General features: G+C 49.5%; 4 protein-coding genes across 4 annotated transcripts; 1 reads left to right on the forward strand and 3 right to left on the reverse strand.

The window, feature by feature from the left end:
- Positions 1-3,610: 3,610 nt before the first annotated feature.
- On the reverse strand, positions 3,611-6,437 carry GGS23DRAFT_616498 (uncharacterized protein; the record flags this gene model as incomplete). The annotated part of the gene is made up of 6 exons (XM_051520793.1): positions 3,611-3,712; positions 3,769-4,429; positions 4,519-4,717; positions 4,910-5,370; positions 5,426-5,698; positions 5,764-6,437. 6 exons carry the CDS (start codon positions 6,435-6,437, stop codon positions 3,611-3,613), a joined length of 2,370 nt encoding a protein of 789 aa, XP_051367814.1.
- A 1,730-nt stretch (positions 6,438-8,167) lies between these two features.
- On the reverse strand, positions 8,168-9,491 carry GGS23DRAFT_586919 (uncharacterized protein; the record flags this gene model as incomplete). The annotated part of the gene is made up of 4 exons (XM_051517463.1): positions 9,469-9,491; positions 9,357-9,400; positions 9,168-9,265; positions 8,168-9,028 (listed from the first exon to the last, which is right to left on the reverse strand). Coding segments are annotated over exons 2-4 (314 nt in total), but the record flags the coding sequence as incomplete, so codon positions are not given.
- Positions 9,168-10,008, forward strand: GGS23DRAFT_586926 (uncharacterized protein). The gene is made up of 3 exons (XM_051517464.1): positions 9,168-9,265; positions 9,366-9,400; positions 9,469-10,008. The coding sequence occupies exon 3, from the start codon at positions 9,479-9,481 to the stop codon at positions 9,695-9,697; it is 219 nt and encodes a 72-aa protein (XP_051367816.1). The 5' UTR covers positions 9,168-9,265; positions 9,366-9,400; positions 9,469-9,478; the 3' UTR covers positions 9,698-10,008.
- Positions 10,009-10,657: 649 nt separating this feature from the next.
- On the reverse strand, positions 10,658-12,077 carry GGS23DRAFT_586929 (cytochrome b5). Its single transcript, XM_051517465.1, has 4 exons — positions 11,714-12,077; positions 11,556-11,590; positions 11,357-11,414; positions 10,658-11,161 (listed from the first exon to the last, which is right to left on the reverse strand). Exons 1-4 carry the CDS (start codon positions 11,802-11,804, stop codon positions 10,980-10,982), a joined length of 366 nt encoding a protein of 121 aa, XP_051367817.1. The 5' UTR covers positions 11,805-12,077; the 3' UTR covers positions 10,658-10,979.
- Positions 12,078-12,114: the final 37 nt, after the last annotated feature.

Below are 12,114 nucleotides of genomic sequence, written 5' to 3' on the forward strand. Positions count from 1 at the left end.
ATACGTGCGTATGTATTCATGTGCCACGCCGCTGCCATCGATGCTTGTTGATGGCTGGTGGTTGGCTGGTGTGATGTGTGAGGGGGGTTACGAACTGATGATTAGCACCCCGATATCTCGCGAGAACGCGCAGGGCTTGATAAGTGAAATGCACACACATATATAGCATATATATGTGCGTGTGTTGTAAAGAGAGCTCGAAAACCTGAGGCTGGCCTCTAAGCTTGGTGCGCTTCGGCGGTCCCAGGGCTGTTGCTAATCATCCGTACTGTCTACGACGTGGGCTTATATCAGTACAAGAGATAGCAACTTGTCAGGAGCACAAACGGTAAGGCGCCAAGTTAGAGAGGAAACCCACGTCTGGTCTTTTCTCCCGAAGCCAGGGTCCAAATGGATCAAGTGCTTTATACATAGGTACCTACCTTAGGATGGAAGGTCTACCTAGGTAGGCACCTTGGGTATGTGCATGCCTACCCCCTGTAAGGTACCGAGGTACTTATTAAATACTGAAGATAACTCAGATACATCTGGGAGGTACCCTAGCAAGGAGGACCTGTTGAATCTCATAATTTCATGGTCCGTGCGTCACCGAAGTTGGAGGGTGGACCGTTGGCTTTGCAGCACCAATGGATTTTTAATAGAAATTGTATACATTAGGTATCGAACACAGGTAGGCATACATGTAATACTACCTGCGCAGTACATTCATGTACGTATCGGAGTACCTAAGTACCTGGGGCAAGTACCTAGGTAACTTATGTATGTATGTTCCCATGAAGGTAAGTCATGACCACTTGCAGACAGGTTCCACAGAAATAAGGCAACCGCCAGTTAATCCCACAGCGGGGCCGCCCGGAACTGGCCATGTACAGTACAAGCTGGTATTTAGGTTGCCTTATTTCAGTCATGTCCAATCGTGGGTCCTAAACCCCGCCTCCTGCCTCTTCGCTAAGACGCAATAGCAGCTGCAGTAAGAAGTGGCTTGAAGGGCTCCGTTAGGCATTCAGACACGCTTGGAGCCTTGATCTCGATACGCCCACATCATTCGTCCGCCCACCCCCTGGTCGAACAACGAAAATTTGTTGACAGCAGTACTGCGTGGGTAGAGCCGCATCGACGATGATCACCGACTTTACACGTGTAAGGCCCCAAACGAGAATCCCAACAGGCTAAGTCTGCGCAGGTTCCCGGAACAAGGCAGATAGACACGAGGGAGGAGGGACTGCGCCTGCCACCGTCTAATATGAACCTCGAGATCGACTTCAGCGGTTTGTGGCCATAGGGGAGAGGAGGCGGATATATTGGGTATTCCGCCCCTGGACAGCTTTTCCGTGTCTTATAGGACACGGGCTATACACATATGGGTTTTGCATGGACTCATGCCGTCAGACGGGTTTTCTGCCTATCTTGTCCGACGCAAAACCAGGACCATCCCCATCTCACCGGCACCTCCCACTCTTGCCGCTAGGTATGTCTCTCACCATCCGTGACTAGGTGGGGTCTAAGAGCTGAGCCCCAGCACTGCATCTCAAACTTGTCTCGAGAGCCCAAGACTCATTTTTCTTGCGTGATCTGCGAGTCGACCTCATCTCAGTCCCCCCAGACTAAGCGCGCGCTCTCTGTTACACAGGGAGGGTGGCCCGGATGCCACCTGGGTAAATAGGTAGGTACCCACCCAGAAATGCGGCGAAGCCGGGGGCGGTGTAGGTTGATTCCACACCCTCGAAATGAAACACCTACTCAACATCTTCGAGGCATCCCGCTATGAATTCCTTTGGTCTTGCTTTTCGCTAATCGCATGATGATTGGGGCCTACATGTAAATTACTACGTAGCGCACCTATCCACCGGCTGCATTCCCCAGGAAAAATCAGAGGCGCTATCTCCTCTACCAGGTGCCTACGCAATCCCTACTAAGAAGAGAAAAAAAAACAGGCAAGCATGTCGTGTCAACCACCGATTAAGGTATTTGATAGCCACTGCGGCTCAGCCTCCGTAAGGGTGTACGGTGTATTGCCCATGGCACCTGGTCACGTTCACACCCCACAGGTTGGAGTAGGGTCGTGGTGTACAACATCATCCGCTGTGCACGTCGTATTTCTTCCGATGGATTTCCGATAGATGTCCAAGGCGCTTCCTGTCTTTTACAATTAAGGTCTTTGATGCTCTATCATATAAACTGCTCACATAACGGAGCATTGGCGGTCCTCAGGCATCGTTAGGCGTAGGTGTCAGGAGACCACCTTCTAATGCTACCTAACAGGTAGGTAGGTAATGCCGTTGGCCCCGTAGATGCGCGATTGCATAGCAGAGATATTTCGTTCTTGAAAAACTCGCGAACATTGCCGGTTCTGGAGCCGCCTGACTGATGCTTCTTATTCTCTATGGACCGGCGGCTGAAAATGCCCAGAAGCTTGCGTGCTAAACCCAACTTTACCATGGCTGTGTCTTTCAGCACCGGGGCTTTTACGTCTAGAGCATGTTCTAAAGATCCTTGACAACCGTCTGTTAAAGAGACCCATCCCAGCTAGTGACCGAGCTATGTCCGTATGCATCTCTATTCGCCAAAGTACGCTCTTGTTTTGCGCTGCGTTGCGCTTCGGGGGTCGCGAACCGAGCCTCAGGTGCTAAGCTTAAAAGGTTTTATGGGAATCCTTCGATGTTTGGGTTTAATTGGAACCGCAAGCAGCAGGTTGGCGATGCTACTACACCCCCGCGCTCTCTACCCCAAAAAATTCATCCTTCTTGGCGTGTTACCTCCCAAGGTCTTACACCAAGACAAAATGATAATAGCACTGTAAATTGAGCACTACCATCACGGTCACCCCCAACGGTCCACCCAGGTTTTTCAATCACGGCGTCCCCCATATCACTTGCCAAGCGTGACAGGCGTTTTCTTTAAATACATATACTACGCCAGACCAGACTACCAAATCCACATCTCCGAAAGCAAAGTCCGACCGAGCCCCGGTACGAAAATGACCCATCTGGATGAGCATCTTCCTGCTAATTCTCTCGATCCCCTCTCCACCACTGCATAGGTGGCGTGGGTGGTGATCCTAATTGTCCTTGATCTAGATCGCTAATGGGTGGAAAGAAAGGTTGGTCTTTAACCGAAACCTTGGTAATCTAGAACAGGAATTGGATGGTAACGCCGTTCTCATCGTATATCACGTTCGGTATGTAGGTGAACCCGGCATGTACCATGACCTGCCACATTGAGCGCCTTGACTCGTTTGTTCTGGTTAATTAGGCAGCGCGGGATACGAACCGGTATGTGGCACAGCCGTGCCGGTTTAGAGGCCCGTACGTAGGTTATAACTACAATAATTCCTTGCGGCTGGAGTCTAGCTGTACATAATAGCGCCGTATTAATAGGTTCTGAATGGATACTATTTTCTATCAACCTTAGGTAGGCCGATTTATCTAACTGTCCCGCCGCATCTTGCCTATTCACATTTGTAGACTAAGGGAAAGAGGATCGCTTCATGTATGGGTATCAGTATTGTGCTAGCCACCACCAATCTGACTCTCAATAAATCCAAGGGGGGTGGAAAACCGACCCAAATTCAACGGAGACGACGAGCAACCCAAACAAACTCGTCACCACGCTACCCTGACTCCCCGCTGGGACCATGGCAATGGATGCATAACTTGTGCTCACAAGGGAAATTGGTACACTGCTTACTCGTCACGGGCATAGTCTCACCGCACTGGCACTACGAGTATGTCAGAACATAGGTTTTAGGGGAGACGAGGGACCGCATACGCAATGGAATATGGCCACCACCTCCTCTGTCGCGATGCGCTTTGAGACGAGGGCTTCGCTTCTGTCGTCTCTCTTCCTCTTCGGCTTCGCCATTCGAATATATTGCTTCTCGAGGATGGTGTGGTCACTTATATCGTGGTCGGCCGAAGAAGCCGACGTCGATGAAGTAGCACCGAGGCCTTCGGAATCGTTCGCTGGTGATCCGGGCCTAGGGTACGTTAACGGCTGGTCCCTCCAGTCGCTGATCTCCTTTTTTACTTGGCCATTACGGCCGTGGAAATGGTCATCGACGTGGTTGAATCGTTCGGTCCAAGCCAGCACACCATCCCTCTTTATTTCGACAATTTTCTCGCAGAATCCGCACCAGAAACGAGCCTCGCAATTGCGCCCTATGCGACACCTCTCAAGTTTACTTTCCAACAGTGCCGCGTCCGAGATGTCATGATATGTACTCAGATGTTGCCTAAATAGCTCTCGCCGATAAATCACTTTTCCACAAGTCTGAGTCGCGTGAGTACTTTTCTTCTCGTCGCACCTCCAATGCTCAACCGTGAAGTGTTGACTGTTTTCGTGGCGTTTCCAATCGTTTTTGCTACCGAATCTCTTGGTGCAATCTGGATACGTGCAACCGTACGGTCTTTGATGTCGCTTCTCATGCTTTCTGAACCGCTGTTAGTTGCTTTTCCATAGACACAATGTTTTCTCGACCTCGCCTAGTCATGACGAAAAGCAGGAAGTGTGGTCTCATACTTAAGTTCGCATCGTCGATTGAACTTTTTCTTGCACAGCATGCAATGATAGGCTTGCTTGGAACCGGTACCGTTGGCTAGTTCGCGGGTTGTATTCTCTGGCCGCGGCCGATCTTCCTTTTTGTATCCAAATTTCTCCAAGAGACCTTGGCTCTGAAGACGCTCTAGAAATTCCAGAATGCTCTCGTGGTTTCCGAGGTCTGCCGTTGAAGATATCGTGCCCATTAGACCGATGCTCGGTTCGGTGGGCCTATGAGGGGCTTTGCCGCTCTGGACTACCTCTTCCGATTTCTTTTCAGGTTGGGATTCATCAAATGACGGGGTGCTAGAGGAATTTCGAAGCTCATCAAATTCGGTAGTTTTGCAATGCTCTGGGAGGGCCTCCTCCTTACCTGATTCGGACTCGGGCCTTTCAGACTGATGATGCTCGTCGCTCTCGACAATTTGCCCCAGTTTACCAGATCTTGCTTCATCGATAGCGTGCCTGGGTGTAGTCAAGGCCATTTGGTGCGTTTCCTTTGGGTTGTCCAACGCTTTGTCATCGTCACGCGAATCTGTCACTCCCGCGGAAGCGGTATCGCCGTCGTTGTTGTCGCGTTTGTCGATGCCGAGCACATGAGAGTAATGAAGAGCGAGAGGTCTATGTAGTAAGGGAGTCTCTTCCGCTTGGTTTTGACCTAGGCCTCCTTCTAACGGACTCGGTTCGGCAGATAGACCGACACGCGGGTTTCTGGGTAACCCCCAACCCTCTGCAGCACGGCCGGCCCTCTCCGCAGGAAACATTGACCCGGAAAAGTCGGAAGCTACACCGTCGCGTGTCCGGCCCAGTGTTCCGTTGGCTTGTGGCTCCGGTCTGCTGGGGGGGTTAGAAACGCATCATAGTGATATTGAAATCGGATTCCTGGTACCTAAACTTGTATTCATCTAGTTCATCATCTGTTATTGGCGCAATATGATGAATACGTTTCATGTGGGCCCGGAAGTTGTCTGCTCGGGGCCATATTTTCTTTTTGTCCTTGCAAAGACCGAGTAGACACCGATAACGATTTCCGGTTGCGAGTTCGTCTGGGTGAAGACTTCTTTTATGTCTATCAAGATCGTTCCGTGTACTAAAGCCTCCATCGCGAGGGCAATTTTTGACGTCACATTTGAAGGGCTTGATATGCCTCTGATGATGTTTCCTAAAAGCGTCTTGTTTCAGCGACAACCCTAAAGTGAGATGTGTGATCCCGAGCAGTAGACTTACTTGAATTCAGACATCGTCTTCATTGACTTGTTGCAGAGTAAACACGGTGCTATGTCCTTACCAAGATTGGCCTGGTGTTCAGCTGAGGATCCTGGAGGTGGTGGCAGTTGAGACTGGGGCCAGGAATCCCCGGTGCCTAGCCCACCTTTGGGCAGGTTATATGGATGAAAAGTAGGATCGCCCAAATTCTCAATGGAACTCTGGGTCTCTGTATTTCGGTCAAACGATTCATCGCAGACCGAGCCGTTGGCGACGCTATGCTTAGCTCTGTAGCTTCCATACCCGGAGTCAGAAGGCACTCCTCTTGGTGAAATAGGATCGCACTCAGATGGAACTAGATTGCCGCGGGGTTGATTATAATAGGTGATCGAGCTGGCTCGCAAATTGTTTAAGACGGCCGGATTCCCGATATCATCTCGAGATGATGCCAAACAATGGGGTGTCCAGGGCCCATCATTTCTCTGGTACCACCTAGCTACAGAGTCCTCGAGAGGATTATAGGAGTCAGAGTGATGTTGACTAGCGGGGAGTGAAAAGCCGATTCCTATCTGGCCAAGCGCAGCAAAGTCCTGGGGATGACCCAAGTTAGGGGCTGCCATCTTAGGAGGCTGCAAGTGGCCTTCCAGCGCCCTGTCCGGGAGTTCGGGTGAGGTTAAGCCTAGTCCATCACCCATCTCTACAGACCGGATAGGGCAGAGATCAGAGTAATTGCAGGCGCCTTAGGTGAACGGGACACGGGAAAGGAGTGGAGGGTAGCAGCGAGAGATGCTGCGCGGTCCAGATCGGTATTTGCTCGTCGAGTCTCACAAGGCAGTATGGTATGGACTGGTTTAGGCTTGGTTGATCTTGGCCGGCTGTGAATGAGGGATATTCCGAGAACTGGTAAGCATTGATGAGCCGGTTAGTGGCGACAATTAGGGACACGTTATATAGGTATATTCACGATGTACGCAACCCGTTGAGTGGATTTAGGAAAGTTACCTGCTCCGAGTCGCCGCACCGGCGCAGTGGTTGACAGCACATGGTGGATACGACGCGCGTATATAATGAAACTAGGGGTTATGAGGACTAACAAAAGACTGGAGGACTAACTAGCAGGCAAGAATCAGGTTGAGCTTAGGCAGGTAGGGCTCCCAGTGATGTTCCCCCTGGCGGTTCTGTGAGGCAAAGCCCGTCAAGCTCGGCCGACGTAATAGCTCGCCGCCGTGATTGTCTTTTGAGGGAGGGGGGTGGTTAAGCAACCCGCCGCAAAACTGCAACACGGCTTATCGGCCCCAAAATTTGGTTCGGGAGGAGAAGAGAGGGGTGAAATTGGATCAGCTAGAAGTGAAACGTCTGGAAGGTGTCCAGATCGAATCATATATGATAGCACGCGAGTAGGCAAATGCGATCGATGTCTGATTTATAAGGTATGAACTATGCCTTTACGACGGGGTAGAAGAGGTGGAATAGGGGGGAAAAAAAAATGAAGAGGACTGGAAAATGCGATGCGAAAAGGCGGATGTCAATTGTGGCCAAGGCTTTGGCCGAACAGGCGACTCTCAGTAGGCAAGTGCCTGCTAAGTCAGAGAATGCCGAGGGGAACTTGGTAAAAGTGAGGCGGGCGGGCTCATTGCACTGCAGGCAGGGGCATTGGCATCCGTCATGGACAGAATGCGACGACGGACTGAAGTTGCCCGCACACAGCCAGCACAGGTAGGAGGTAACTTGTTGACCTTAGGTAGGTAGGTAGGTACCCAAGTAGCTCAACAAGAGCAGCTTCAACAGGTTTAGTTGGTAGTGCCTAACCCAGCAAGGTCTTGCAGATAGGTACAATGTAGCCCGGACGCTTACATTCCAGCTATGCAAGTACTGCACTGCCACAACTTGTCTGACCTACAGGTGCTACGTCGATACGATAGAACGCCGAGGAAACAATAGGTACCGAAACGGCAGCGGGTGATGTCAGGTACACCGAGCCCATGGTAGAGCTGTCACCCAACTACGAATACGAAAAAAGGAAGAGAAGCGGCTTGTTGCAATTCAAGTCCGTCATTGGATTGATCGGTTAATGATATGTAGTTGTTTTGCCTCGGCCAGGCCGTTCGTGGTCGTCTTGCCATGAGGGTTATCGTAGGTTCCGCGGAGGCAGGCTTACCGGTAGGTTTGCCCAAGTATACTTAGTACCTAGGTAGGTACGTAGGTAGGTATGTCGTAATGTGGTCATCTCCTACGTACCTGTACATTGAAAAGTGGGCCGGGTATGTCCTCATTGGACTTACTGGGGAAGGAGTAACAGGGTAGGTGAAGCAGGGTACATGCATAACCTCGTTCAACGGTGTCAACATACCATAGGTACCCAAGTACCCGCCTCAGGTAAGTGCCTATTATTACCTCTCAAGATACCTCTGCCTGAAAAACTGCTCTTGGTTCGAATTGATATACAGGGAGGCTGTGATCAAAACCTCTCGTACCCCCTACAACTTCTCAGCAAGCCGTTAGGAACCCTATCCCTTATAGAAGCGCGTATGCATTCATCGTGACGCCAAACACTCCCGGAATCTTAATCTCGGCAACGATCCGTTGCCGTATACCCTCCAGTGCTGTCAAGCTCGTCGATCTCGAATTGTTTGCTACGAGGGAGGTAAAAGATCCCTGCTCTCGGGCCGCTCCGTCGAAGCCAACATCAGCGCAAACGACGCACTTGTTCTCGACATGCTTCGGGACACCGCCCCTGGCTACGCAACAGCCGGAGTGTCTGGGACGACCTATTCAAACAATGCAGCCACCAGACAGCCGGCTAGGCAGCTGACCGGGGTGCTAGGATTAAATCGAGCACCAGTTGACCCCTTCAAGCTCTACATGCTAAGATGTGCCTCTATTGTTTTCCTAGCGGATTCTCTACAACGGCTTAGGATTTCTAATAGCACTTGAATATTTCTTATTGCTGCTTTTATTTTTATAGAATTTCGCTGGTATTTTATTATGTATGTCATCCTAAAGCATAACCCCCCCCCCCCTTCTCCCCACTCCTATCTGTGGGCCTTAGTCGGCGAGTAAACACCTACGAGAAATGTTTCACAGAATGGAGATCTAAGTATCAATTATCGGTAGTCATGTTGCCTCCAAGCCGTAGGCAGTATAGCACGATACTGCCTATGTAAACCGATCGCATGGCGGGGGGATGTGATATATCAGTTACTGATCGTAAGTTAGGGATGAACGGAGATCCATGGGGATAATCCGTGAGGGCTAATGCGAGTTTCCTTGTGAATGCAAGCTGTGTGTATGTGCTTCGATACTTCAGTTTTCATCATTGCAGAGAATCAATTTTTAGGACTTCAACGAGTGTTTGCCTTTGGCCCCCCCCCCCAGCCGTCGCTGATGGTTACTTACCTACTCACCCATGGTTGGACACCTTATAGGATGAAGCAAACACGACATCTATAAAAGCCCACCTTCTCATGAGCCAAGAGATGATAGCAAATGCAGTTGCGCTGGCTCATCGACCTCCTACAGCAAGGTGATCTTACACCGCCTCCTAGTCTATTTCATGATCTAAGGCACGATTCCTTCGGTCTTTATATTACAGAGAAGCGTCTGACTCCCTCTAGCTCCAATAGTTAGAGACCAAGACCAGCAAGTCATATCAGATCACGTAAGTGCTGGCCATCTCCCTGAACGCGGGAGAGAGCCTAACAAATATAAACTGCTTAAATTTCCCAGACCGAGAATCATGTGCGACTACGACGAATTTCGGTTTGAATGCAATCACTCTGTTTGTCGTTTAAAGTCTTACTGCCACTTCGCACGTAATCACCCCCATCATAAATGCCTAGGAGTCAAAAAGCTTCGGGATTCTTGGCTTCAGGAGGGCGAGCTCTGCGAAACATGCGTTAAAAACGGGTTTCGGTTAATGAATGGGAAGATATGGGCTCCTCCGCAACTGGAATGAGGAGCTCTGGTGGTAGGAAGAGTCTGCTCGAAGATATGAATGGTGCAGGATTTGTTCGCATTCAACGCTTTCAGATTCGCAGCTCGTAGAGGTTGGTTGTCTGTCATCTTGTTATGGAAGCCAGGATGCGCTATTAGCGTACAGCCTCAGGATATGCCATCGAAGTGGATTATGTGAAAAGAGCGCCTGGGTAGAGGTCCAACTGAATTAACGCCTATTGGGGTGTCCAGTGAATTGCTTCAAGACGGAAGGCAATTATATATGAGACAGATTCATACAATTGGTAACCGAGCCACAAATCCACTGCAAACATTTACGTGTAGTATGAGTTCCCCTAGTAATGGAATGTAAAAATCTTGAGATCTAATATTACGAACAGAGGTTACCATTTTTTCGGCCGATGTTACCATCTATCTCTTTCAGTGATTTTAAAAAAAATCTCCTCCCTTTTCTCTTCTTTTAGTCTTCGCTTAGGAGCCCTGGCTTGAAAAGATAGAGTTACCTGGAGAATAAACAGAAATAAGCTGTTTTGAATTGCTTATGAGCTCTATTGCCTTTCCTTCTCTCACTTAAAATGGGTTAGCTGGATGGTAGTTACATGCTATCGTCACGCCTTCGCTTCTAGCTAATATATCACCAACCAAAAGATCTCCAAAGAAGGCAGAAAGAGATCAACTTGGATACCTACTTAAATATATGAACGATTAAGTCTAGTTAGGCTCATAGTTTGGAAGAGAATTCGGTGACCGCAGGTAACCTATCTATCTACTAGGGGTACGCGTATATTATTAAGTGTCGCTCTGAGCTCTTCTTAATTCACTGGAAATCCCCGCACAATTAAGACATGATGTACGTAGGCTAATAAGCAGCCGGTTTACATACCTGCACCCCAACTTCCAAAAGTTACCGATCATCAAAGTTAGACCGACCCCTGAGCTAGCTTATCCTGCTTGACTGGGAAAATCTTTAGAGTATCTGTAGCAGACGTTCAGTAGGCTTAATTGGTATCCCAAAGTGAAAGAGGACTATATAGATTGAGTATGTGAAGTATGAATGTTGGTGGAAATACAGGAGCAGGGGGTTCACCAGGATTTATGGCAAAGTAGAGGCGCTTTGATCTCTCGAGCAGGTGGCTGTTAATGTATTTGCCTATAAGACATAAGGGAAATATGATATTCTGCTACTCTCAGAGCTTCTGCTGCCGTGGCATTAGACCAGGTGTTGTCAAAATCCGGACCTCTGCGACGAGCTCTTGTGGTTCAACCCCGACAGCCTCCGCTAGCTATTCCAGATTATTGGCACCTTGGAGGATGCCAATAACGTTATACCGCTTTGAGAAGAATGTGTCCCAATCACTAAGCGTTTGTTTCTCCTTTTCACCCAGATCCTCCCACTCTGGCCTCACATCATCTGCCTTCGTTGAGGTTTTGGCCAGCGCGCGGGAAGCATCCTTTCCCGCGAAGACTAAAGCAGTTAGCAAACATGTCGATAGTACACCGGATTACCACGGTCTGATGTAGGACACAGTGTCCGGTTGGCAGCTCGTCGGGGAGCAAACAAGAGTGGCCGACGACGTGTTGCATTGGGCCGGACGATGTGGGAAGTGTGACGTCGCGCCTTGTGTGGTATTTTACAATGAGATGAGGCATTGCTACATACCATGATACGAGCCGCCTTCTCGATAGGCCTTATTCGCACTAACGTCATAGATCTTGCCCTAATTCACCATGGTTAGATTATGCAGGTACCGACTTAGATACTATGTGTAGGGACCGATCTGGTAGGGGGAAAGGGGAGATTGATAGGGCTCATGATGAAAATTGCCGGCGCCTTAACGGTTTAAAGAGGACACACACACCTTGATTGCCACATAAGCCTTTTGCCCTGCTGAGCCTGGTTTGAGGCGATTAGTAGAAGGTCATTTTGTGTGTTGTAGTATCGTAAGCTTGATAAAGAGCCGACAAAAAGGCAATCCCTGGCCTAGACCTTGGACTGTGATATGAAGAGATCACTCACCGTCGGCCTTAGCCAGTTCTTCCAGCGAAATGATATCGTCTTTGGGGGGGTCTAGGTTCACAGGAACCTTAGGCTCAAACTTGCCAGCCATTGACGTCGATGTTAGGAAGAGCAGCGGTTACTGTTTTGAAACGTGATAGGGCTGATGGAAACTTCCACCGCAAGTAGATGGGCGATATCCAGTACGGAACCAAATCGTTGCACCAGAAAGAAGAGGCGGGCCTCGATGTAGACCCTCGAGCTCGTAGTCAATCCTTGACGGCAAAGGTTGAGGCACGCAATTAGATGCCAAGTGCTGAGTGGTCCATGCGCACACAACCCCTTATTATTCCCGAGGAACCTGGTGGAAACCTTGGGCACAATATGTTAAGGAGGGGTAAGACGTCGAAGGTACCCCTGAT

The sequence above is a fragment of the Durotheca rogersii genome (assembly GCF_024521655.1).
Source record: "Durotheca rogersii strain YMJ 92031201 chromosome Unknown GGS23scaffold_36, whole genome shotgun sequence".
Classification (NCBI taxonomy): Eukaryota; Fungi; Ascomycota; class Sordariomycetes; order Xylariales; family Xylariaceae; genus Durotheca; species Durotheca rogersii.

Coding starts and splice junctions, on each gene's coding strand:
- GGS23DRAFT_586926 (XM_051517464.1), top strand. CDS start 9,479: ATGTGCGACTACGACGAATTTCGGTTTGAATGCAATCACTCTGTTTGT.
- GGS23DRAFT_586929 (XM_051517465.1), bottom strand. CDS start 11,804: ATGGCTGGCAAGTTTGAGCCTAAGGTTCCTGTGAACCTAGACCCCCCC. Junction 11,591..11,713: donor AGAACTGGCTAAGGCCGACG/GTGAGTGATCTC, acceptor GCCTCAAACCAG/GCTCAGCAGGGCAAAAGGCT. Junction 11,162..11,356: donor AGAAGGCGGCTCGTATCATG/GTATGTAGCAAT, acceptor TAACTGCTTTAG/TCTTCGCGGGAAAGGATGCT.